General features: G+C 44.2%; 2 protein-coding genes across 4 annotated transcripts in view; one reads left to right on the top strand and one right to left on the bottom strand.

The window, feature by feature from the left end:
- The window catches only part of snx17 (sorting nexin 17), a 79162-nt gene extending 56149 nt beyond the window's left edge, over positions 1–23013 (bottom strand). For 2 of the 3 annotated variants that reach the window (XR_014392762.1, XM_045721179.2), the window contains exons 1-3: positions 22169–23013; positions 8730–8804; positions 523–640 (exon numbers count right to left, since the gene is read on the bottom strand). Coding sequence is in view for 2 of the 3 variants with exons in the window: in XM_045721179.2 (XP_045577135.1) it covers positions 523–640; positions 8730–8804; positions 22169–22228 (253 nt within the window). In the remaining variant the exon portion in view is untranslated. The remainder of the gene's footprint in view (positions 1–522; positions 641–8729; positions 8805–22168) is intronic. The other variant, XM_045721180.2, reaches the window with a different exon arrangement.
- A 1001-nt stretch (positions 23014–24014) lies between these two features.
- Positions 24015–27183, top strand: LOC106608320 (all-trans retinoic acid-induced differentiation factor). The gene is made up of 7 exons (XM_014206204.3): positions 24015–24167; positions 24608–24750; positions 25080–25148; positions 25240–25311; positions 25518–25639; positions 25857–25957; positions 26256–27183. Exons 1-7 carry the CDS (start codon positions 24075–24077, stop codon positions 26358–26360), a joined length of 705 nt encoding a protein of 234 aa, XP_014061679.1. The 5' UTR covers positions 24015–24074; the 3' UTR covers positions 26361–27183.
- The last annotated feature ends 687 nt before the right edge of the window (positions 27184–27870 follow it).

The raw sequence follows: 27870 nt of genomic DNA, 5'->3' as shown, positions 1-27870 counted from the left end.
CTGTTCCACTATACTGCCCTTTTACTGAGTTGGCTACTGCCCGTTCCACTATACTGCCCTTTTATTGAGTCGGCTACTGCCCGTTCCACTATACGGCCCTTTTACTGAGTCGGCTACTGCCCGTTCCACTATACTGCCCTTTTATTCAGTCGGCTTCTGCCTGTTCCACTATACTGCCCTTTTACTGAGTCGGCTACTGCCTGTTCCACTATACTGCCTGTTCCACTATACTGCCTGTTCCACTATACTGCCTGTTCCACTATACTGCCTGTTCCACTATACTGCCTCCCCATGGGAAAGGTTGAGGTCACTTCTAGTTTAATTTAGTAGAGATTAATTCGAGACTTTGAATTCAATAATATAAAACCCTCTTTGTAAATAACTAACCTTTCTCTCAACAATACTTGAATTAGAATTTAAATTCTGCTTCTGAATGGAGGTAATAAAAAAATATATATTTTTAAATCAAATGGACCCCAACCTCTGAAATACAGACCCCAGAAGTGAAACATCCTCTCTCACCAGCTTGCATGTATTTCTCCAACTGTTCACGTCTCTGCTCCACATCAGTCGGTGTCAGAGTAAAGATCTTCTTTGGGGGGAAAGCAGGTACCAAGTTGTTGCCATACTCCTTCTTTATCTGGGAGGAAAAAAAATTAAAATTAAAAAAAAGATTGTTCACCGTCTGAAGCCAATAGGAAAGAAAGGACTTGTCATAAAAATGAGCATTACCAATGTTTTGAAGTACTCTGATTACAGATCATATCTTAAAATAGTTGACTATTTAAAAAGTTACATTCTGAACATTTTATTCAGTCTTGTTAATAAAAGTAATGGGTTGAGAGGAACCGAAGTCAGGCCAGAAAACATGGTTCAGTGGTTCAGTGGTTCATGGTTCAGTGGTTCCCCAGACTGAAGTTAGATCATGTTTTCTAGCCTCATCTGAAGGTCGCTGGATAACCTGGTCTAACTCATCTGAAGGTCGTTGGATAACCTGGTCTAACTCATCTGAAGGTCGTTGGATAACCTGGTCTAACTCATCTGAAGGTCGCTGGATAACCTGGTCTAACTCATCTGAAGGTCGCTGGATAACCTGGTCTAACTCATCTGAAGGCCGCTGGATAACCTGGTCTAACTCATCTGAAGGCCGCTGGATAACCTGGTCTGAAGGTCGCTGGATAACCTGGTCTAACTCATCTGAAGGCCGCTGGATAACCTGGTCTAACTCATCTGAAGGCCGCTGGATAACCTGGTCTGAAGGTCGCTGGATAACCTGGTCTAACTCATCTGAAGGTCGCTGGATAACCTGGTCTAACTCATCTGAAGGTCGTTGGATAACCTGGTCTAACTCATCTGAAGGCCGCTGGATAACCTGGTCTAACTCATCTGAAGGCCGCTGGATAACCTGGCCTAACTCATCTGAAGGTCGTTGGATAACCTGGTCTAACTCATCTGAAGGCCGCTGGATAACCTGGTCTAACTCATCTGAAGGTCGCTGGATAACCTGGTCTGAAGGTCGTTGGATAACCTGGTCTGAAGGTCGCTGGATAACCTGGTCTAACTCATCTGAAGGCTGCTGGATAACCTGGTCTGAAGGTCGCTGGATAACCTGGTCTAACTCATCTGAAGGTCGTTGGATAACCTGGTCTAACTCATCTGAAGGCCGCTGGATAACCTGGTCTGAAGGCCGCTGGATAACCTGGTCTAACTCATCTGAAGGTCGTTGGATAACCTGGTCTAACTCATCTGAAGGTCGTTGGATAACCTGGTCTAACTCATCTGAAGGTCGTTGGATAACCTGGTCTAACTCATCTGAAGGTCGTTGGATAACCTGGTCTAACTCATCTGAAGGTCGCTGGATAACCTGGTCTAACTCATCTGAAGGTCGCTGGATAACCTGGTCTAACTCATCTGAAGGCCGCTGGATAACCTGGTCTAACTCATCTGAAGGTCGTTGGATAACCTGGTCTAACTCATCTGAAGGTCGTTGGATAACCTGGTCTAACTCATCTGAAGGTCGCTGGATAACCTGGTCTAACTCATCTGAAGGTCGCTGGATAACCTGGTCTAACTCATCTGAAGGCCGCTGGATAACCTGGTCTAACTCATCTGAAGGTCGCTGGATAACCTGGTCTGAAGGTCGCTGGATAACCTGTTCTGAAGGCCGTTGGATAACCTGGTCTGAAGGTCTCGCGTGCAGTTTGAGGATGAATCACAGGTTTATTTCAAGGCCAGACAGTCTGGTGGAGATGTGGATAGTTTCCATGTAAAACATATGCAGGCAGCACACATCTGGCTTAATACTGTCTAGCCGTACAAAGTTTCCTTCGCTCATTACTCACTTATTCTTATTGAAGTCAGGACCTTTATCATCAGAACATCTCTGGCTTTGAAACTATATGCTTTGCCTGGCACCCTGAGAATCAACAGAGATCAAACGAAGTTCTAATTCAGATCTGAATAAAGCTATGGGCTAAAAGGAACTGGTGTAGCGTGCATCTGTAGCAACTTCAAGCAGGGGCGGATTGGCCTGGACTATTTTTGTTGTTGGGTGGGCTGATATATTTGTCAATATCAAACTATTTTCTATATAAAAAATATATATATATGAAAACAAAGGTGACATGGCCGGCGGTAATAACAACAACAACAAAACTACTTTACACAATTTCTCTATTTATTGTATAAGATTTCAAAATGCAATTGCGGGAAAAACAGCTTTGGAAGGTTTGTGGACTTGTCCCTGTCGAAGAAGGGAGGGCCTCAGCTTTCTGTAGATATTATTTCTCAACTTAATATTCAGCTTAATAGAAACTATTTTATAACCAAGCTATTTGATAAGGCTTTGAGATGTGGAGCGAGAAATGCGCACTGGCAATTGCGAGGGCATAGGCCTAAAGGTCTCATGGGTAGTAGCCTAGAACTGCAAAGGTTTTTGGGACATCTACTGTTGGATGAATACATGGCAACTAGCAGTGGAGAGTATATTTAGAGTTAGTTTATGATTTTAATTAGTGCCTTCAGGAAGTATTCATACACCTCGACTTATTCCACATTTTGTTGTGTTACAGCCTGAATCAAACATTAAATAGATTTGTTTCAGCCATCCCCACACAATACCCCATAAGGACTAAGTTAATTTTTTGTTGTTGTTGAAAATGTACCAGATTTATTGCAGGAAAACATAAATATAATGGGGTGAAGTTGGTGACGTGCGCAATGCTGTGGGTTGTTGTGGATAAAATGCCAGGGCTGAATTCTTGTCCTAGTCCGCCCCTGACTGCAAGGTGCTTTTCACTGATATGCTGCCCTACCTCTTTCTCATGCATACAGATCAGTCTTGTAAATCTATACACAGACACTTCACACCGTCTGAAAGGGCACCCTATCCCCTATATAGTGCACTACTTTTGAGCATGACCCCCATAGGGAATAGTGTGCCATTTTGGACACAGCCTCCGACAGATCAGATGAATGGGTTCTTCTAAATGTAGAAGAGGCTACAAACTCCCACGGGCCTCTCCACACCACAGCTGTCACTAGGAATAACACTCACACCCCCATTTAACATTCCCTTCCATCACCAGTACCTGTAAGCACATCCAGGAGGAATGGGTTTGTACTGTAGTGTTGACTGTGAAATGTCCAGGAGGAATGGGTTTGTACTGTAGTGTTGACAGTGTCCAGGAGGAATGGGTTTGTACTGTAGTGTTGACTGTGAAATGTCCAGGAGGAATGGGTTTGTATTGTAGTGTTGACAGTGAAATGTCGAGGAGGAATGGGTTTGTATTGTAGTGTTGACAGTGAAATGTCGAGGAGGAATGGGTTTGTATTGTAGTGTTGACAGTGAAATGTCGAGGAGGAATGGGTTTGTACTGTAGTGTTGACAGGAACTGTCCAGGAGGAATGGGTTTGTACTGTAGTGTTGACAGTGTCCAGGAGGAATGGGTTTGTACTGTAGTGTTGACAGTGTCCAGGAGGAATGGGTTTGTACTGTAGTGTTGACAGTGTCCAGGAGGAATGGGTTTGTACTGTAGTGTTGACAGTGTCCAGGAGGAATGGGTTTGTACTGTAGTGTTGACAGTGTCCAGGAGGAATGGGTTTGTACTGTAGTGTTGACAGTGTCCAGGAGGAATGGGTTTGTACTGTAGTGTTGACAGTGTCCAGGAGGAATGGGTTTTTACTGTAGTGTTGACAGTGTCCAGGAGGAATGGGTTTTTACTGTAGTGTTGACAGTGTCCAGGAGGAATGGGTTTGTACTGTAGTGTTGACAGTGTCCAGGAGGAATGGGTTTGTACTGTAGTGTTGACAGTGTCCAGGAGGAATGGGTTTGTACTGTAGTGTTGACAGTGTCCAGGAGGAATGGGTTTGTACTGTAGTGTTGACAGTGTCCAGGAGGAATGGGTTTGTACTGTAGTGTTGACAGTGTCCAGGAGGAATGGGTTTGTACTGTAGTGTTGACAGTGTCCAGGAGGAATGGGTTTGTACTGTAGTGTTGACAGTGTCCAGGAGGAATGGGTTTGTACTGTAGTGTTGACAGTGTCCAGGAGGAATGGGTTTGTACTGTAGTGTTGACAGTGTCCAGGAGGAATGGGTTTGTACTGTAGTGTTGACAGGGACATGTCCAGGAGGAATGGGTTTGTACTGTAGTGTTGACAGGGACATGTCCAGGAGGAATGGGTTTGTACTGTAGTGTTGACAGGGACATGTCCAGGAGGAATGGGTTTGTACTGTAGTGTTGACAGGGACATGTCCAGGAGGAATGGGTTTGTACTGTAGTGTTGACAGGGACATGTCCAGGAGGAATGGGTTTGTATTGTAGTGTTGACAGGAACTGTCCAGGAGGAATGGGTTTGTACTGTAGTGTTGACAGTGTCCAGGAGGAATGGGTTTGTACTGTAGTGTTGACAGTGTCCAGGAGGAATGGGTTTGTACTGTAGTGTTGACAGTGTCCAGGAGGAATGGGTTTGTACTGTAGTGTTGACAGTGTCCAGGAGGAATGGGTTTGTACTGTAGTGTTGACAGTGTCCAGGAGGAATGGGTTTGTACTGTAGTGTTGACAGTGTCCAGGAGGAATGGGTTTGTACTGTAGTGTTGACAGTGTCCAGGAGGAATGGGTTTGTACTGTAGTGTTGACAGTGTCCAGGAGGAATGGGTTTGTACTGTAGTGTTGACAGTGTCCAGGAGGAATGGGTTTGTACTGTAGTGTTGACAGTGTCCAGGAGGAATGGGTTTGTACTGTAGTGTTGACAGTGTCCAGGAGGAATGGGTTTGTACTGTAGTGTTGACAGTGTCCAGGAGGAATGGGTTTGTACTGTAGTGTTGACAGTGTCCAGGAGGAATGGGTTTGTACTGTAGTGTTGACAGTGTCCAGGAGGAATGGGTTTGTACTGTAGTGTAATTTCCTAGTGTCTATACAAAATGCACAACAAGACGTGCTCAACTCTTACTTAGAGCATTTTTACCGCAGCAAGTTCAAACCTGGTTTGAAAAGAGATGTCTCACCCTGTTGTTACTGCAGAAAATACGTCATTATTTTCAGTATTTTACTGTAGTTGATTTGTAAGTGATGGTCAGCTGTGTTTTCAGTAGAAGCTATGCGGTGCTCCAGGTGATCAGATGGGGGTGGTAACCAGGGATGTATTACTTACAAAGAGCAGCATCAACGTTCACATTCTCTCAGATGTAAACTAGACAGAGTGGCACCGCAATTAAAACAGAGGTCGGCGTGGTTACAGGGAAACGTGCGCCATGGCAACCCCGTGGGCTAGTACCGTGAATACCATAACAGTCAGATGTGACCGTGACTCAGTTCCAAACGGCACCCTATTCCCCATCTAGTCGTCAAAAGTAGTGCACTCTAAAATAGGCAACGGGGTGCCGTTTGGAACAAGCGGTGTGTGTATTCCATCCCATGCAGTGTTACCTAGCAACGGCAGCTGTGGAGTGTGTGGAGGTGTATAGAACACGGCCTTGACGACGGAGAACCTGTTGTTCCTTTCCTTGATCGTGTGTATTGACGCGTGACCATGAGTGACAGTGACGTGCAGCTTTACATACAGCGATGAGATGTCACAGTTACTGGAAGAGACCAGAGGACGATAGCAAATGGGTAGTAGTCAGCCCTTGTTCAGGCTATCATAGCAACCTACATCTAAGACAAATGGGTAGTAGTCAGCCCTTGTTCAGGCTATCATAGCAACCTACATCTAAGACAAATGGGTAGTAGTCAGCCCTTGTTCAGGCTATCATAGCAACCTACATCTAAGACAAATGGGTAGTAGTCAGCCCTTGTTCAGGCTATCATAGCAACCTACATCTAAGACAAAGTCCTTCCTTATTAGCTCCTAAAATGACCTTTCAATTTCAGTCATTTTATTTTTTTTTACACATTGTTTCTGGGCTAACAAGCTTTACTTCCTCTGTAGTATTTTCAGGCTGACTGTAGGGAGTCAGTCTACAGTCTCTGTAGTATTTTCAGGCTGACTGTAGGGAGTCAGTCTACAGTCTCTGTAGTATTTTCAGGCTGACTGTAGGGAGTCAGTCTACAGTCTCTGTAGTATTTTCAGGCTGACTGTAGAGAGTCAGTCTACAGTCTCTGTAGTATTTTCAGGCTGACTGTAGAGAGTCAGTCTACAGTCTCTGTAGTATTTTCAGGCTGACTGTAGAGAGTCAGTCTACAGTCTCTGTAGTATTTTCAGGCTGACCGTAGGGAGTCAGTCTACAGTCTCTGTAGTATTTTCAGGCTGACCGTAGGGAGTCAGTCTACAGTCTCTGTAGTATTTTCAGGCTGACCGTAGGGAGTCAGTCTACAGTCTCTGTAGTATTTTCAGGCTGACCGTAGAGAGTCAGTCTACAGTCTCTGTAGTATTTTCAGGCTGACTGTAGAGAGTCAGTCTACTTCCTCTTTAGTATTTTCAGGCTGACTGTAGGGAGTCAGTCTACAGTCTCTGTAGTATTTTCAGGCTGACTGTAGAGAGTCAGTCTACTTCCTCTTTAGTATTTTCAGGCTGACCGTAGAGAGTCAGTCTACAGTCTCTGTAGTATTTTCAGGCTGACCGTAGGGAGTCAGTCTACAGTCTCTGTAGTATTTTCAGGCTGACTGTAGAGAGTCAGTCTACTTCCTCTTTAGTATTTTCAGGCTGACTGTAGGGAGTCAGTCTACAGTCTCTGTAGTATTTTCAGGCTGACTGTAAGGGAGTCAGTCTACAGTCTCTGTAGTATTTTCAGGCTGACTGTAAGGGAGTCAGTCTACAGTCTCTGTAGTATTTTCAGGCTGACTGTAAGGGAGTCAGTCTACAGTCTCTGTAGTATTTTCAGCCTGACTGTAGAGAGTCAGTCTACAGTCTCTGTAGTATTTTCAGGCTGACTGTAGGGAGTCAGTCTACTTCCTCTGTAGTATTTTCAGGCTGACTGTAGGGAGTCAGTCTACAGTCTCTGTAGTATTTTCAGGCTGACTGTAAGGGAGTCAGTCTACAGTCTCTGTAGTATTTTCAGGCTGACTGTAGAGAGTCAGTCTACAGTCTCTGTAGTATTTTCAGGCTGACTGTAGAGAGTCAGTCTACAGTCTCTGTAGTATTTTCAGGCTGACTGTAGAGAGTCAGTCTACAGTCTCTGTAGTATTTTCAGGCTGACTGTAGAGAGTCAGTCTACAGTCTCTGTAGTATTTTCAGCCTGACTGTAGAGAGTCAGTCTACAGTCTCTGTAGTATTTTCAGGCTGACTGTAGGGAGTCAGTCTACTTCCTCTGTAGTATTTTCAGGCTGACTGTAGGGAGTCAGTCTACAGTCTCTGTAGTATTTTCAGGCTGACTGTAAGGGAGTCAGTCTACAGTCTCTGTAGTATTTTCAGGCTGACTGTAGAGAGTCAGTCTACAGTCTCTGTAGTATTTTCAGGCTGACTGTAGAGAGTCAGTCTACAGTCTCTGTAGTATTTTCAGGCTGACTGTAGAGAGTCAGTCTACAGTCTCTGTAGTATTTTCAGGCTGACTGTAAGGGAGTCAGTCTACAGTCTGTAGTATTTTCAGGCTGACTGTAGGGAGTCAGTCTACAGTTTCTCAACAGGTAAAAGAGAAGAAAATTAACAAAGCCAAGAAGAACATTCCTTCCATGTCACGCCTTCCACTTTTTAAACTCTAACCGCTTTGTTACGTCTTCTAGCATGAACTAGCTTGAACACCCAGGCTCGAGGTTGGTTTTATTTCAAGACTGAACATCAAGCGGGACAGTTGTAATAGTTAGAGACGTCAGGCCACGGTGAGGAAATGGCCCGGTGACATTGTTGAGGTGATGTTTTGACGTACCCCTGGTCCATTGCTGACGTTTGATGGAGGTGGGGGCCCCCTTTGTCCACCACCTAAAAGACCTTGGCCTTAATTGGTTTCAATTGAAGCCTTGGGCCTGCATTCACATGGGCTACGTTTACACAGGCAGCCCAATTCTGATCTTTTGCTCAATTATTGGCAAAAGAGGTGATCTGATTGGTCAAAAGATGAATTCGTAGGGAAAGATCAGAATTGGGCTGCCTTTGTAAACACAGTCAAAGCCTCTCAGAGTACAATTGTTGATCTCAGATCAGTTTTGCCTTATAGGTCATAATGAATAAGATGACTTGCCTGGCTAGAGAGGTCAGAATAATTCAGTCTGAGACATCAGGCAATAAGATGACATGTCCAAGGGTTGATCTGGTCCTAGAACAGCACTCAGAGGAATATATTGTATTGGTGCGTACCTGTTCGTGTAGTCCCAGGAGCTGACTGTAGCGAACCCGACAGTGGAGAACCCCGTTCACATGGATGTTGTAGGCCTGAAGGAGACATAGAGAGACAGAGACAGACAGAGACATAGAGAGAGACATAGAGACAGACAGAGACATAGAGAGAGAGAGAGAGAGAGAGAGACAGAGACAGACAGAGAGAGAGAGACATGTAGAGAGAGAGAAAGTAGTGAGTATAGCTTCTAACTGAGCTGAAAGACAACTCAAAAGGGTCTGCCGCGGCACGAAACCAAAAAGGGTCTGCCGCGGCACGAAACCAAAAAGGGTCTGCCGCGGCACGAAACCAAAAAGGGTCTGCCGCGGCACGAAACCAAAAAGGGTCTGCCGCGGCACGAAACCAAAAAGGGTCTGCCGCGGCACGAAACCAAAAAGGGTCTGCCGCGGCACGAAACCAAAAAGGGTCTGCCGCGGCACGAAACCAAAAAGGGTCTGCCGCGGCACGAAACCAAAAAGGGTCTGCCGCGGCACGAAACCAAAAAGGGTCTGCCGCGGTACGAAACCAAAAAGGGTCTGCCGCGGTACGAAACCAAAAAGGGTCTGCCGCGGTACGAAACCAAAAAGGGTCTGCCGCGGTACGAAACCAAAAAGGGTCTGCCGCGGTACGAAACCAAAAAGGGTCTGCCGCGGTACGAAACCAAAAAGGGTCTGCCGCGGCACGAAACCAAAAAGGGTCTGCCGCGGTACGAAACCAAAAAGGGTCTGCCGCGGTACGAAACCAAAAAGGGTCTGCCGCGGTACAAAGAGCCCCAGCCTCAAAGACTAGGATCGATGTGCAGACAGATAGTTAAATGTCAGGTGAACAGATAGACAGCCTGTCGTAGATCGATAGATTTGGCTGGGTGGAGAAAAAAAAAAATGTCTGAACAGTTACTTGTATACTGTAGTGCATTCTGGTATTTCATTACCTTTTATCAAATCATTGTACATCACCACTATGGAGACGTTTGCTGGGCAGTAATGATCTGTTCTAAAGCAACAATTAGGTGTAAACTAAGCAGACATTTGTTAAGTGAGAGAGTTTGGAACCTCTCCACAAGACTCATCGACTTGTAGTTTGAAGGAGGAAACAAACACTGTAAATCATCTACATCAGGGAGAGAGAACTTGTTGATAGACAGAGAGTCGGCGTTTCATCTCTTCTAATCAAACCACAACAACAAACAGCACTTCCTCCACACTTTTAACTAAGGCCTGTAAAGGGGTCTGGTCAAAAGTAGTGCACTCTATATGTAATGGGGTGCCATTTTGGACACAGTCTAAGCTTAATGAAGTGTTGCTGCTTTGGCTTAAAACACAACACTTCTCACTTTCAATTACATCGTGGATACAAGTGCGAATACACACACACACACACACACACACACACACACTACAGCTTCCATCCACACCGGCAGTGTTAATATTATGCAGTGGCCAATAACACAGTGTTATGAATGAAAGATAAATGTGTTTCAATGCCACAAGTTGACTTGTTTGCTCAACTTCCCTGTTTGTTTTGACAAGAGCCATCATTGGCTACTCCGACGCAACAGCAACAGTTTGGAATCGACAACAGCCAGTCATGTGATTGAGGTCAGAAGTAGGGTCCAATCACCGGCAGGTGAAGCTAATTCCAACCGTTATTTTTCCGTTGTTGGAAGGCTTCATTAATATGAACCATTTCTTCTTGGAACACTCGCCTGTTTGGTATGATAACAAACCACAGAGCCACCCCCCGGCCCTCTCCTCAGCCAACCCCCGGCCCTCTCCTCAGCCAACCCCCCGGCCCTCTCCTCAGCCAACCCCCCGGCCCTCTCCTCAGCCAACCCCCCCGGCCCTCTCCTCAGCCAACCCCCCCGGCCCTCTCCTCAGCCAACCCCCCCGGCCCTCTCCTCAGCCAACCCCCCCGGCCCTCTCCTCAGCCAACCCCCCGGCCCTCTCCTCAGCCAACCCCCCGGCCCTCTCCTCAGCCAACCCCCCGGCCCTCTCCTCAGCCAACCCCCGGCCCTCTCCTCAGCCAACCCCCCGGCCCTCTCCTCAGCCAACCCCCCGGCCCTCTCCTCAGCCAACCGCCTGCCCTCTCCTCAGCCAACCCCCCGGCCCTCTCCTCAGCCAACCCCCCGGCCCTCTCCTCAGCCAAAACATATCACAGGAATGCAATGCAGAGTCGTAGACAGAGAGCCTCTGGCAGTGCGTCAATTCAACAACACAGTCCGGAACTATACTGTGTATAAAATGAGAACAGACTTCTGTTCTGTGACTTGAGTCTGCCCAGGGACCCCCGACCAGGCCAACTGGAGACCCCCGACCAGGCCAACTGGAGACCCCCGACCAGGCCAACTGGAGAGCCAGGGACCCCCGACCAGGCCAACTGGAGAGCCCCGACCAGGCCAACTGGAGACCCCCGACCAGGCCAACTGGAGAGCCAGGGACCCCCGACCAGGCCAACTGGAGAGCCAGGGACCAGGCCAACTGGAGACCCCCGACCAGGCCAACTGGAGACCCAGGGACCCCCGACCAGGCCAACTGGAGACCCCCGACCAGGCCAACTGGAGACCCCCGACCAGGCCACGACCAGGCCAACTGGAGACCCCCGACCAGGCCAACTGGAGAGCCAGGGACCCCCGACCAGGCCAACTGGAGACCCAGAGACCCCCGACCAGGCCAACTGGAGACCCCCGACCAGGCCAACTGGAGACCCCCGACCAGGCCAACTGGAGAGCCAGGGACCCCCGACCAGGCCAACTGGAGACCCAGAGACCCCCGACCAGGCCAACTGGAGAGCCAGGGACCCCCGACCAGGCCAACTGGAGAGCCAGGGACCCCCGACCAGGCCAACTGGAGAGCCAGGGACCCTCATCATATGTATATATAAAAAATAAATAAGTCATGTATTGTCAAATCAGGTGAATGAAAATGGCAGGTAGAATTTAAACTTTAAAAAAAAGAGATTTGACAGTTTTATTATTTTGACCTTCTCACAGTTCACTGGAACAGGAAGTGTAATCTCCCGTGTGGCTCAGTTGGGTAGAGCATGGTGTTTGCAACGCCAGGGTTGTGGGTTCGATTCCCACGGGGGACCAGTACGAGGGGGGGAAATGTATGTATTCACTACTGTAAGTCGCTCTGGATAAGAGCGTCTGCTAAATGACTGAAATGTAAATGTAATCTCTAACAGCCTATTAGCTAGTAGGGTAACATGGCGGCGGAAAACATGTTTAAATCTTGAGGCAAATGTCCTGCAATTCTATGCATTTTGCCAAGCAGCCGGTCCTGGGCCCAGACTGTCTACAGAAAGCAGCCGGTCCTGGGCCCAGACTGTCTACAGAAAGCAGCCGGTCCTGGGCCCAGACTGTCTACAGAAAGCAGCCGGTCCTGGGCCCAGACTGTCTACAGAAAGCAGCCGGTCCTGGGCCCAGACTGTCTACAGAAAGCAGCCGGTCCTGGGCCCAGACTGTCTAACTTGGTGATGATGAAAGATGGTTCTCTGGTACTGACTGTCAGTCAAAACAAATGAAAATAAAATGTATTTAGGCCTATGAGAAATTATTCATATAAAACCACACTGTGTTGAAGAGCAGTGTGTGTGTGTGGTGAAGAGCAGTGTGTGGTGAAGGGCAGTGTGTGTGTGGTGAATAGCAGTGCGTGGTGAAGAGCAGCGGCGTGTGGTGAAGGGCAGCGGCGTGTGGTGAAGGGCAGCGGCGTGTGGTGAAGGGCAGCGGCGTGTGGTGAAGGGCAGCGGCGTGTGGTGAAGGGCAGCGTGTGGTGAAGGGCAGCGTGTGGTGGAGGGCTGCGTGTGGTGAAGAGCAGCGTGTGGTGAAGGGCAGCGGCGTGTGGTGAAGGGCAGCGTGTGGTGAAGAGCAGCGTGTGGTGAAGAGCAGCGTGTGGTGAAGGGCAGCGGCGTGTGGTGAAGGGCAGCGTGTGGTGAAGAGCAGCGTGTGGTGAAGAGCAGCGTGTGGTGAAGGGCAGCAGCGTGTGGTGAAGAGCAGCGTGTGGTGAAGAGCAGCGTGTGGTGAAGAGCAGCGTGTGGTGAAGAGCAGCGTGTGGTGAAGGGCAGCGGCGTGTGGTGAAGGGCAGCGGCGTGTGGTGAAGGGCAGCGTGTGGTGAAGAGCAGCGTGTGGTGAAGAGCAGCGTGTGGTGAAGAGCAGCGTGTGGTGAAGAGAAGCGTGTGGTGAAGAGCAGCGTGTGGTGAAGGGCAGCGTGTGGTGAAGAGCAGTGTGTGGTGAAGAGCAGCGTGTGGTGAAGAGCAGCAGCGTGTGGTGAAGAGCAGCAGCGTGTGGTGAAGGGCAGCGTGTGGTGAAGGGCAGCGTGTGGTGAAGGGCAGCGTGTGGTGAAGAGCAGCGTGTGGTGAAGAGCAGTGTGTGGTGAAGAGCAGCGTGTGGTGAAGGGCAGTGTGTGGTGAAGGGCAGCGTGTGGTGAAGAGCAGTGTGTGGTGAAGAGCAGTGTGTGGTGAAGGGCAGTGTGTGGTGAAGGGCAGCGTGTGGTGAAGAGCAGCGTGTGGTGAAGAGCAGTGTGTGGTGAAGGGCAGTGTGTGGCCAGGGATAAGAGGAAGAACATACATTCATTGGCAGAAGGAGTTTCCTGTTTGAAAGTCAAAGACAAGAAGGCTAAGTTAACACTTTGAACTATAGACTACACTGTAAACTACAGTATAGACTGTAAACTATACTTTAGACTAAACTATAGACTGCAGACTATAAACTTTAAAATATAGACTAAACTATAGACCACAGACTGTAAACCAGACTGTAAACCAGACTAAACTATAGACTGTAAACTAGACTAAATTATAAAACTATAGCCTGCAAACTAATTACCATAAGACTCTGTCAATCTGTTTATCTGCCAGTGTGTTCACTCACTAGCATGAATAGTTACAGTCAACAAGATGCCATGTCATCTGTAGAAACAAAAAGAAAAACCCGTGTCTAATGATGACTCCTGTGTTAAATGATGCTGGTGGTTGCTTTCTCCAGGCTACAGTCGGTCAACTAGAACATAAACAAATCTAAAAACACAGAAGCATACTGTAGAATGAAAGAATAGCAAAATATGCACATGTAGCCAGAACTAAAAATGTCCATGCAGGAAGGATGACAAGACAAAAAGACAGTGTTGCCCCAAATGGCAGCCTATTCCCTATGTAGTGGCCTGTGTTTGACCAGGGTCCATAGGGTTTTGGTTAAAAGTAGTGCACTATTAAGGGGACAGGGTGCCATTTATGACACCGCCAAGAAAAAACATGACATGTAACAAGGAGAACTAGGTCACTCGGTAAATATGTGGATAGAAGGGATTGATTTAATTTAATGCAAAACATTTCCTTAAAAAAGGGATACTTCAGGATTTAGGCAACGAAGCACTTTAATCTACTTCACAAGAGTCAGATGAATTAGCGGATAGGATTTGTATGCCTCGTATGAAAAGCAGTTTAGCAAGCTAATGCTAACTAGCATTAGCGCATTGACAAACAGTCTATAGGCATCTGCTAGCATGCTAAAATTAGCCAATGAAGATTTTCATTTCTCTTAGCAAACTAATGCTTCAACCCAACTCTCCTTTAATAGTCCAACAAGTGGCAGCTCTCTGAGAGGACTACCCTTATGGTGCAATTCTCATAAACCCAACGATTTGATGCAGAAATTGGACTAATGACTAAAAATGTTGTGATAACCCTAATAAAATAATACAATTATAGACCATTGCATGGCAGTTGTGTTTTTCAATCAAATTATTAGAAAACATCTGTGTGTGTGTGTATATATATATATATATATATATATATATATATATATATATATATAGTGTGTCTGGATTAGTTTGAACCTTAGAGACCATAACATTGACCCCATTAGAACTGCTGTAGCCTAATGGTTTGCTTGTTCACCAGGAATGATCTAACTAATCCAGACTTTTTCTGAAGGGAATAAACCACACAAGGGGGGGGGGGGGGCTGTTTCCTGTACACAGATTAAGCCTAAGAGAAGGACAAAGTGAACCGCTTTCAGCTGGAGGACTGGCAATTTATTTTCATCATGGGTTATTGGTTTTCTAACCAAAGTTGTAAAAGAAAAAGAACTTTGCGATCCAATTTTATAAAACACTGAACAATTGATAACAGCGGAATCTAGTGGGAAAACCTTAAGTACTTTCCACACTACTTTATGGGCGAAAATTCAAGCGACTTCAATAGTAGGGAGGAAGAGCTCCACAGTCGTGTCCGAAAGTAATTTAGCCATTCATTGAGCTCTGTAGAGTTGCTATTTTCTTGAGTAAATTAAACTCGTGACATTCCTGGATGACTCATTATATAAAAAGTAAGATTTGATTAACAAATATGTGAGTCAGTTAAAAAAAAAAAAAAAGGTTAAGGGTTGTATACATTCAGCATAATAAGTTGGATCCACGTTAAGTTGTGATGATATCCAACTCCACCATTGTCTTACCACATATCTCCAACCAGTCATGATTATTCAACAAAACAATAAAATCATTTTTTACAAGTTTCTTTCCAGCAGATGTATTAGTTACATGATTGTAGCAGAGGAGTTTTGAAGTTGAGGGTGCGGTATTAAGTTTGGCAATGAGGATGAAAACTAGCATAGTTCAGCTAGCCAGCTATACAGAACAAAAATATAAAAACGCAACAATTTCAAAGATTTTTCTGAGTTACAGTTCATAGAAGGAAAAATCGGTCAATTTAAATAAATAAAATTAGGACCTAATCTATGGATTTCGCATTAAGAGGCAGGTGCGCAGCCATGGGTGGGCTTGGGGAGAGCGTAGGCCCACCCACTGGGGAACTAGGCCCAGCCAATCAGAATGAGTTTTTCCCCCTCACAAAAGTGCTTTATTACAGACAGAAATACTCCTCAGCACTCTTCCTATGATAACTTAGGTCACTAGTTAAATCCACTTCAAAAATCAGTGTAGATGAAGAGAAGGAGACATGTTAAAGAAGGATTTTTAAGCCTTGAGACATGGATTGTGTATGTGTGCCATTCAGAGAGTGGATGGGCAAGAAAGGTTTTAAGTGTCTTTGAACAGGATATGATAGTAGGTGCCAGGCGTACCGGTTTGAGTCAAGAACTGCAACACTGCTGGGTTTTTCACGCTCAACCGTTTCCGTGTATCAAGAATGATCCACCACCCAAAGGGGGGAGGGGGGGGGGGCGACTATTACCAAATTTACTGCGAATACATAACATCGTATGAATGAACAATACTCAAAGTCGCAGCTTCATACTACTTGCCAAACAGAGAACTGATTCTCCTTACTGTGGTGGGGTGGGGGGAGGGGTCTGTAGGCGGCTTTTTACTATTTGTGGATCCCTCAAATCATTGTTAAACAGAGGTTTTGTTCAAGTCGGATGTTGGGTACTATAATTTATTGAATATTAAAAAAATAAAAGTCAACAAATTGAAAATAACTGATTGCATCTTAAAATTCTCAGAGTTCAAATGATCTTTCAACAAAGACATGTTTCAGGAATGTTTATCTTCTCCTGTTTCGAACGGCAGAACTCATTTCAGAACAGTCGGAGATGGTGGGTGGTAAAATCCTGTTGTGCTTTTTGAGGTGGAACGATTTTTTTCTAATGCAGTAAATCCCCTTTGTATGAAATTGAGGTCTGAACATTAAGCAATCCACTCCCCCCCCCCCCCCCCCCCCCCCCCCCCACCACCAATATGGACCAAGAGAGGTCCAGAACTAGACGTTCATAGGAATTGCAGTCTTGAAAAAGTTACTCAACACATGCAAGCTTATTGTGGCAATAACAGCACATTGAAGTCCACACCCAATTCACTTTATGCTTTTCGGGAACAAGGTCACAAGCAGAATGTGTTTAGTGAACTAGCCTATACCCTGTCTGTAAAGGATATTACTAGGTATTCACATTGGAATGTGATGTATGTCTAAAGAAAGAAGACGCATGGGGACAAGGTATTTATCTACATATAAAACTGGAAACTCACAGTAATTATACCCAACAGATGATATCAAAGCATTTTCTATAAGACATGTTTCAATCTGCCACCAACTAAACAATACACACACACACTATCAATTACTGTACACACAGTCTCCTTTCCACACTGCCCTAGTTCAGTATAGATATACGGAGCGCTTGGAAAGTATTCAGACCCCTTGACTTTTTCCACTTTGTTACGTTACAACCTTATTCTAAAATTGATCACATCGCTCCCCCCAATCTACACACAATACCCCATAGTGAGGAAGGGAAAAGATGTTTAGATATTTCAGTAAAAAAAACGAATTACATTTACATAAGTATTCAGACCCTTGACCCGGTACTTTTTTTAAACAGCTTTAGCAGTGATTACAGCAGAGTCTTCTTGGCACTACAAGTGTGGAACACCTGTATTTGGGGAGTTTCTCCTATTCTTCTTCACAGATCCTCTCAAGCTCTGTCAGGTAGGATGAGGAGGGTCGCTGAACAGCTATTTTCAGGTCTCTCCAGAGATGTTCGATCGGGTTCAAGTCCGGGCTCTGGCTTGGTTACTAAAGGACATTCAGAGACTTGTACCGAAGCCACACCTGCGTTGTCTTGGTTGTGTGCTTAGGGTCTTTGTCCTGTTGGAAGGTGAACCTTCGCCCCAGTCTGAGGTCCTGAGCAGGTTTTCATCATGGATCTCTCTGTACTTTGCTCCGTTCATCTTTCCCTCGATCCTGACTAGTCTTCCAGTCCCTGGTGCTGAAAAACATCCCCACAGCATGATTCTGCTGCCACCACCATGCTTCACCGTAGGGATGGTGCCTGGTTTCCTCCAGACGGGACCCTTTGTTTTCAGGCCAAAGAGTTCAATCTTGGTTTCATCAGACCAGGGAATCTTGTTTCTCATGGTCTGAGAGTCTTTAGGTGCCTTTTGGCAAACTCCAAACGGGCTGTCATGTACCTTTTACTGAGGATTGGTTTCCGTCTGGCCACTCTACCATAAAGGCCTGATTGGTGAAGTGCTGCAGAGATGATTGTCCTTCGCTGACCAAGGCCCTTCTCCCCGATTGCTCAGTTTGGCCGGGCGGCCAGCTCTAGGAAGAGTCTTGGTGGTTCCAAACTTCTTCCATTTAAGAATGACAGAGGGCACTGTGTTCTTGGGGAACCTTCAACGCTGCAGCAGACATGTTTTAGTACCCTTCCCCAAATCTGTGCCTCGACACAAACCTGTCTCTGAGCTCTACGGACAATTCCTTCGACCTCATGGCTTGGTTTTGCTCTGACATGCACTGCGGGACCTTATATAGACAGGTGTGTGCCTTTCCAAATCATGTCCAATCAATTGAATTTACCACAGGTGGACTCCAACTCCAAAAGGTCTGAATAACTATGTTTTTTATTTTTAATACATTTTTTAAAATGTTTTTAAAAAAATAAAAAAAATGTTTTGGCTTGGTCATTAGGGGATATTGGGTGTAGATTTTTAGGAGAAAAAATATAATCAATTTTAGAATAAGGCTGTAACGTAACAAAATGTGGAAAAAGTGAAGGGGTCTGAATACTTTCCAAACGCACTGTTTTAACCATAGTTCAGTAGAGACCATATTAACTACACAGGAAAACTGTTGTCCGTTCCCAAACCACAGGAAGTGAGAACTGTCAAAGAAAGGTTTTTTTGCTCACAAAGGAATTCCGCCATTATAAAATGCAGTCTTTGTTTTCCTAAAGCCCCTGTACTGTGCTGTGTTATGTGTGGTGCGGACGCTGCACATTCTGCTGGTTCCAAGGTACACAGACAATCCCTCAGTATTAAAGGAATAATATTTAAAAAAATGTATTTTGGTCTTTGTTTCATAAGTCCACTGTTGATACAGTCCCAAAATGTTTTACACGTCAGCTATCAAGTTCGAGATTTAGAACTTTCAAAATCCAGAAAGTGTCACAGTATGATGTGTTTTGGAAGTGCATCAATAGTTCATTGAATATATAGTGGACTGAGTTGAGTCCCCAATGGCACCCTATTCCCTTTATAGCGCACTACTTTAGACCAGGACCCATAAGCACCCTATTCCCTACAGTGTTACTACTTTTAAAAATCTGGAGCCCTATGGGCCCTGGTCAACAAAAGTAGTGCACTATAAAAGGGAATAGGATGCCATTGGGGACCCAGGCCAGTCTATTCCTGTTGCCCCGTTAAACACGCTACAGTCAGTGTCACAAAACTCACTGTAGTCAGACTACAGATAGGCCTCTCTACAAGGAAACAGTTACAGTAAGACAGACACCTTTAACGCCTCCCAACCCCCCAAAACACTGCCTGAATTTTCCACCATCTGCTGTTCTCTACACCCCCTCCACTCAAACACAGAGTTGTTGAAAAAGTACCCATTCTTAAAAAAAACATTTAAAAAAAACAACAAAAAAAAGACACTTCCTTTCCTTGAGATGTTGGTAAGAACTCTGTTGGTGCGTTTCCTTAACGACAGTTAGCGTTACCCCTTGTACTTTGCCCTCTCTCGCTCTCCGCTACACTACTCACTCACGGTTAATGGTTGAAATCGGTCTGTCCGTGCCTCATCAGCAGCTGGAGACCTTTAATGACCTTTATAAATCATCAATCTTTACTCCAGTGTTGCTCCGTTCCCTAAGCTGTCAACAGACAGACGTTTTGCTTCAGGCTACATCTGAGACAGTGACTGTGTATTTTCCTACTAGCACCGACTTTACTGATAACCTTGAGGGAACATTTTCTTACGCTTCGATCACACCAACAGCGTCATTGCATTTTGGTACACCAGAATTACATTCATTTCCAATGAAAACGCTGCGTTTGTCCTTGCAGCATTGCGTTGTGGAGGCAGTTGCAGTGCGTTCTGTGTGGTGCGTACATTAGGATTTATCAAAACGTATGTGTTAAACTGTACATGTAGACGGCTTGACAGAAATGGTAGCAGAAGGTGAATGTTGAACTGTTAAATACATATCCATATGATGCCAAGTACTATTTTGTGCCAAGTACTATTAAGTGTTACTATGACTCTGATGTGGTTGTGTCACTTAGCTATCTTAAAGGGATACTTCGGGATTTTGGCCAATGATGCCTTTTTTTATCTGCTTCCCCCAGAGTCAGATGAACTCGTGGATATACTTTATGGCTCTGTGTCCAGTATGAAGGAAGTTAGAGGTAGTTTCGCAAGCCAGTGCTAACTGGCGTTAGCACAATGACTGGAAGTCTATGGGTATCTCATTGCGCTAATGCTAGTTAGCAATTGCGCTTGCTAGCAACGTCCTTCAGACTGCACGCAGAGACAAAATAAAAATAACAAATGGTATGCACAAGTTCATCTGACTCTGGGGAAGTAGATAGCGATTTGTCGAGGTCCATTCAGTTGAGAATAGCCAACATTACTCACTGGACCTGCCACTGGTTCATAGAATATCAGCTTGCGAATAACTATTCATTTTTCTGTAAAGTTACTCTTGGTGTGGTGCTCAGTACCTGGATGTGTAAACTACAAGCAAACACACAGGCTGCTGGGGAAACATTTCATCAGTTAGCTGCCGGCGATTAGCCGACAGTGGCTAGGCGGCAATAAAGATGCTGCCTATGATGTGAATACTCCAGTGGAGAAATGTCCATGTTTGTAGTCAGCGCTTTCAGGCAGAGGATTTCAAAACAGACCTGAAGTCTCAACTGATGGGGTTGCCAGGACGATGATTGTTAACAAAAAAAGGTGAAGCTACTGTATGCCATCAATTTTCCCCCTTCACTTCAAAAGGGGAAGGCATCCAATCAGCCAACAACAGCACAGCAGAAAATAAGTTGAGCAAAAGGTAACACATACATATAAAATAATATGAATGATGTAAATTGTATTTGTCTTTCCAATATATAACTTTTATAATTGAAAAAATAAAAACACACGCACACAGGATAGATAGATTTAAAAAAATATCTATGTGTACTTTCTTTATGGAACACCATTTTCCACCACAATGCTAGCGTGGCTAATGCTACTTCCTGATGTGGCGCCCTGCTTTCAGCCATGGGTAAACAGACTGCTGCAACCTGATTGGCTGAACACGATACACAACATCCGGGAATAGCATTCCAAGGATCCACTCTAGCATGGTGGTGGAAAATGATTTCATAAATAAAGTACGCATATTTTCCCCACCTTCTCCCCATAAAAATCGACACCTTTGCAGCCTGAATGGAGAATGTTTTAGGTACGAACCGGTCCACGTGGGATACGATTGTATGCAACCGGCAATACAATGCCTTTGGACGGTAAGATGAGGACACGATATCGCCATCTGCCGGCCTTTGAGCTAATTTCAAGGCACAAGGCAATGTTTCTTAAACATACAGAGGCCGCTGGTGGGCTTCAGACCCGGGGCATCCGCTGGTGGGCTTCAGACCCGGGCCATCCGCTGGTGGGCTTCAGACCCGGGCCAGCCGCTGGTGGGCTTCAGACCCGGGCCAGCCGCTGGTGGGCTTCAGACCCGGGCCAGCCGCTGGTGGGCTTCAGACCCGGGCCAGCCGCTGGTGGGCTTCAGACCCGGGCCAGCCACTGGTGGGCTTCAGACCCATATTGTATTCTCCATTTGTAGGGTTTTCAGCCATTCCATTCTCCTACATTTGGTTCAGTGTAAACTACAATTCCAATGCTGTGTTTTAACGTTTATAAACATCAATAATCATCGCTTTCTTATCTTTCATGTCTGTGAGAAATATTTTTTTAAGATTATATATATATATATATATATATATATATATATATATATATATATATATATATATATATAGAATCTTAAAAAAATATATACTTACTGTAGCAGTTTTGCACAGATCAACAAGCTGTGTGAGCCTCCAGTTTACCAACTACACTTCCTCCCCAGTTAACTGACAGGTTTTCAGAGCATGCTAGATAACTAATAGCACAGGTAGTGGCCTCTGTTCTCAGTCTGTATTCTGTCTGTCTTCTGTAAACAAGCTCTGTAGCATGGACATATGGCCGTGTGGGAACACAAACCCTAACCCTATAAAAAAAATATTTTAAAAAGGTGTAGGAATTTCCCCTTTTGTTTTTTGAAAATTATTTATTGCTGATATGAAAGATCAAATTTCTTATGTTTCCAAAAGGAGTATGTCAAGCGGTGCATGTTAATGTTTAGAGCAAGCATCCCGCACTTAAAACTCCCCCAGTCAGAAGACACTATCATCAATTGGCTTAGCTGTATGAATGGGGTAGACCTGGAGCAACCATTCCACCTATTCTGCTCCTGCCATTACCACGAGCCAGTCCTCCCCAATTAAGGTGCCACCAACCTCCTGTGATGTAAAGTGGCTGGGCTGGAGGGGAAATCATCTGCAATGGATTTCACATTCTAGGAATCTGCAGTAAAATAACTGTACGCCGTAAACAGACAAACAAAATCAGTCCAGGAACTCACCACATATGTTGATCCATTTTCTCCCGAACGAACCTCCGTTTCGGGAATGGAGAAATGCATTTTAGATTTCAGATGGCCCACTGGACGAGAGATGCACTATTTTGGATGAAAAAATAAAAAATAAACACAAAATCTTGAAGAGAAAGTCTACAATCATTTGAAGAAGAAAGTAGTCTTGCACTCCTCCGCTCTTACTCGGGCAACGCACAGTGTTTATGTGCGTTGTTCAATCAGAGGCGACGAATATTTTTGGGGGGATTTTCTTTATCCAACAATTCCTGCTGTACTGTACTGGATTAGTAGACAACTTCTCCCACGTCAGTACTCTAAACTTTTCCCACTAGCATCCCCGTAGCAGCCATGTTGCAGATTTAGGTCATTCCACCTTCATTGTTGGCAGTACAATTCAACTTATTCGTCGACTCTGTGTGAAGAGGTAAATAAAACATTCACCGTTGGCCCTGTTACAGCAATCCGTTGTCCAAATCGTGCCGACAATTCCCTTCACTTGCGTAATCATTAGAACTTTCTGATGAAAAGACGCAGTTTGCTCCTGCAAACCCCCGGTCACTGCCCTAAAATGGTACAAACGACTGAGCGAGAGAGAAAACAAGCACAGATGTGTTGTAGCCTATAGATTTTTTTGTAACTCTTTCTTGTGTCTTGAAGTTCTCCTAAATAGGTTGTTTTGGCTAGCAAACGGTTCTAGAAAACAAACTTGATACTAATCCACGAAAACTGGATGCATTGTAGCCGTCCAACAATAATGTATCTGATGGGCATCAGGTCGATCATTAAGAAATTAAGAAGCGTTGCAACAGTCCTCCGGTCCAAACCATTCCCGAGAGAGAGGGGGACCACATTTATTTCAAACGTTGCAAAACAATTGTATTTCTACTTTTAAATGAATTCACGTAAAAAAAAATAATAAGTATTAGCTTATTTTGGGGGTTAAGCCACACATACATAAAATGTGTAATATTTTCTAACAGCATGCCATTTTTTTTTTCCTTAGGTAAATGATTTGCTCTTGTATTCTGCCCCCTGTTCTGTGATGGTGCTTTCCTGAGAGTCGGGATGGTCAGATGACTGTGCGTTTGAGCAGTCCAGACAACTTCCAAAACCAATTGAAATGTCTTCCTTAATATCAGCATGATAAAAACATTTTTTAATTATTTTGTGAATTTCCAAAATGTGTGATTTTGGCCATGTAAGCCTGTGCATTTTTGTTTGTCTTGAAAGGCAAGGAACAAAGAAATATAGGCTATTAATAATACAACATATTTAATAGACTACTACAGTCTAATAGGCTCTCTCTTTGAGATGCATGGGGCTGCAGGTAGTCTAGTGGTTATAGCGTTTGGGCCACTAACCGAAAGATTGCTATTTTGAATTCTCTGAGCTGACAAGGTGACAATCTGTCGTTCTGCCCCTGAACAAGGCCGTTTAACCCACTGTTTCCCGGTAGGCTGTCATAGTAAATAAGAATTTGTTCTTAACTGACTTGCCTAGTTAGATAAAGGTTAAATACAAATGCTTTAATCTATAGGCTGCATTTTAGGTATGCAAAAAAAAATGTTGCGCAAATTGTAACGTCATGAAGCACTGGCTGCGTTCAAACACAGTTATGGTTTCCTTTTATATTCTCTGTCTCTTAATGATCTTTAATGTGAACAGAAAGAATAATACGTCTATAAGTAAAAACATACGATCTTTCTGAACGGCATTTGCTCTAACAGTAGTCTACCATAGTGTTTTTTAAAAATCTATTCAAATCGAGCACCAATCAATGTGTGAAAAGGAAACGAGACAAGGAGACGAGATCCTATCGGGGACCCGGCCGTGATTCACTCGCCCTCAGTCACATGCCTATAGGTTCCGGTCATGTGATTTGCGCCGTGATAAAATGACCGGTGTACACAGCCAGCAGAATTCAGCAGTGGTCTTGTTGTTCATTCATTTATGTTTCTCTAGTAGTTATCAACTGACTGAGTTACAGGTAAGGGTCTGCTTGAGGTCTATAGGCAATGCTGTTCCGTTTTATATCAGATACGTTCAATTGTTACTGCTGATGCTAGGCTACACTCGTTGTTACATTGTGACTGCTTCTATAGTCAAGACTAGAGTTGTTACGTTGTTTACACACTCGGATGTGTTACATTGTAACTGTCTGCTGCTAGCCTGCATGCTACACACACACTGAGATTGAACTGCATTGTTGGTTAAGGGTTTGTGAGTAAGCATTTCACTGCATTGTATTCGGCGCATGTGACAAATACAATTTGGTTTGTCGCTTGAAGCTATAGTATTGGTCAATAGTTGCCTGTAAAATAGTTTTTTTTTTTCTGAAGCATTTGTTGTAGAAAGCTATTGTTGCTAGGCTACAGTCTTGTTGTGAATAGCTCCGTGTTGTGTATTTGTGGTCCACAACAACAACAGGTGGGCCTGTGCCATCTGTGCAACGGGACAGTCCAAAACGGCACTGCTGTTAGCCAGTTGTGTTCCGCGGCTGCGGGTTTGATTGATGGCCGCTGCTGCCTGCTGCGGAAAGAAACCACCAGGGATGCTGACTACGTCATCGGGTAGAAATTAGATTTTGTGTTTTGAAAATGATTTTATTTAGTTAATTTTTTTTTTGCAGTTGATAATCTGGTGGTCCTACTGAATTGCACATACAGGACAAATACTTGGTGTAATAACATTTAGTAACATCCAACAACTATGGGACTTGGAAAAGAGATGTTCTCTCAATGAGAAAAACCTGTATAAATAAAGGTAAAATTAAAAAATATACCAATTGATGACTTGTCGTGTAGCCAGTATCTGTCATATTTTTTTTTACTTTTTATTTTATTTTTCTGTCTGTGCCCTTATCAACATGTATTAATCACACTCTATACGTTTCCCTCAGGTTGGACCTATCAAACTGTTCCCTAAGCCATGTTGAAGACCTCCAAGATGCCTTCAGCGCTACAACAATGTATGGAAAACAGACCATTCACATTGACATGCATTACCAGTGTGTTACTATGTGCTGCGTTTAACTTCTGTTTTCTCTCTTGACTTTGCAGAGATCTCTCACTGAACCCCATTGTAAATCTGGACGATTCACTGTTTGAAGGCTTTATTCAGTTAACTAACCTGTAAGCACAACGCCATAATTATTATAACTGAGCTGTAACTTACAATACACAATTTACTGTCCTTCAATGTTTGCCAATTAACACCATTGCTAAATCTCTCCTGTACTGTACTCTCAGGGACTGAGCACTCAAGTAGCTCTGGTGCAAGCAATATGGTCTTGGGGGGGTTCTAAAAATAGTATTGTTTTCTTCTTTCGACCTGTAAGGATTCTGCCTGCCAACCTGGTCTGTCCAGGAGGCAATGCATCATGGGATAAGGTGAAGGTCAAAGGGGAAACTAATTTTTGTGAAGGACAGAAAGACATCTGTAACCAGACTGGTTATTTGTGTAAGTCAGTCACTTTACCATTATGGTTTTCTGCTATGTGACATTGTTTTGAGTAAACAAGCATTCCTTATTTCTAGTTGAACTTAATTTATGAAACTATTAAAAAAAAATGGGTGCCACCTTTAGCTGTGATTCTATATTACAGTGAACTGCCATCAGTCTTATAACTGACAGTATCTTATATGCTTCTTCTCACCCCATAACTTTGCTTCTACAGCGTTGAACTGCCCTGAGAACTCCCTCTGTGTACCATACGGTCCGGGCTTCTTTCAATGTAGCTGTGTGGATGACTTCCGTGGATACAAGTGTCGCCGAGAGGTCAGTTACAACAACAGCCTCCCTGTCATTTATTGGAAAATATTCTTACAAAATGTTGTATTATTATTTTGGGACAATGGCGATAAGTTGCATCACAAAAAAAAACAATAGCTTATTCATTAATATCCATATTCCGTCACTGATTTGTTGAAGACAACGCAAGTATGAACTGCCAAAGGAAACAAACTCACAGCCTGTTCAAACTTAATAACTGCTATGGTCAAATGAAACCCTTCAAAAGAGAAAAATAACTGCTATGCACAAAATTAAATGGTTGTTGTCTGTGTGTTGTTGGCAGGGAGAGTTTCCTATAATCCAGGTGTTCGGCCCTCTAGCGGGCTCCACGGTCCTCGTCTCCATCCTGCTATGGGTCACCCAAAGACGCAAGGCCACATCAGTCTGAGGTTGTGCCCAAGGTCTGAGGCCTTGTCCTAGGACATTTTCAAGTCGTACTGACCTGAAATGGCAGGGGAAATGCTGAGTGGACTGTTGATTGAAATGGTATCAGGGGTTAATGTTATAATGCTGACAGTGGACTGTTGATTGAAATGGTATCAGGGGTTAATGTTATAATGCTGACAGTGGACTGTTGATAGAGGAGATGGTATCAGGGGTTAATGTTATAATGCTGACAGTGGACTTTTGATTGAAATGGTATCAGGGGTTAATGTTATAATGCTGACAGTGGACTTTTGATTGAAATGGTATCAGGGGTTAATGTTATAATGCTGACAGTGGACTGTTGATAGAGGAGATGATCTCTAGGCCCATATGACATGTTTTAAGACTAAACTTTGAAAGGCACGCTGTCAAAATTGACAGTGCGGATGCTCGGTGTGTAATCGCCACAAATTTTATAAACGTTGTACAGCTAGCAGCCATTTATCTCGATCAACATGGCATCATGTTCAACATAAGCTGGAACTCAATTTATGTTCCAATCATGGTTAATTAAGACTAACACTCGGCATCTACTTTGCATGTGAATAAGTCAATTGTAGTAGGAGCTATAATTTGCAATATTATAATTGTTTGGGAAAACTGACAAGATATCGATTTGATAAATCACATTGAGGGCGACATGAGCAAAAACGCATTGCTTGCAGACAGTACTGCTAATGTTGACTTGTTCATACATGGTTACAGATCAATTGATGTTTATAAACTGAAATGGGTTGCCTTTTTGTATTTTACCTTGTATTAAAAAAAAAGATGTCATACACGGACTCAAGTGATTTGCTGTGTGTGTCTCTCGACCTGAAGAGCCATTCTGAATGGCACACAGGTGATTTATGTACTGACCAGAAACCTCAATCTGTCCAATTTCCTCTGCGCCATTGAGCAGTTCATTAAAAACTAGTTGTGTTGTTTCCTCTCTCTCTAATAAAACCTCTGCGATGTAACACTAAAGGAAACATTCTCTCTCCTTCCAACAGTGGATTCTATTACACACTGATGACATTATGTTAATCATAAATTGGAACTCAATTTATGTTCCAATCATGGTTTATTAAGTTTAACACTCCATAATAGGTGTTTTTAAGCCACAGCAGTATCTAAAATTAAATCAGAACAGTGAAAATGTTATGCTGTAGTTTGAATTAGGATACACAACTACAGCAAAAAAATACATTTGAAATAACGTAATAGGTTTGATTGAAAAACATTCAAAACAGAAATCTTGGACTTCATTGCCATGTCTGCCATTTGAGATTTTCCTTTGATCAAGCCCGTATCTGCAGTATGAGTGCTGATCTAGGATCAGTTCTGTCTTTTAGATTATGAATACAATTATATGGACAGATCCCAGGTCGACTCCTACTCTGAGATGCCATGTGGATACGGAACCTGTTCCCTATACATTCTACCCCCCCCCCCCCGGCCAAATCCTCATCGTCAACCCTGTCCAAAGA

The sequence above is a fragment of the Salmo salar genome, chromosome 06, assembly GCF_965601325.2.
Source record: "Salmo salar chromosome 06, fSalSal1, whole genome shotgun sequence".
NCBI lineage: Eukaryota > Metazoa > Chordata > Actinopteri > Salmoniformes > Salmonidae > Salmo > Salmo salar.
The sequence above is the reverse complement of the archived record's forward strand: the minus strand, read 5'-3'. Positions and strand labels throughout refer to the sequence as shown.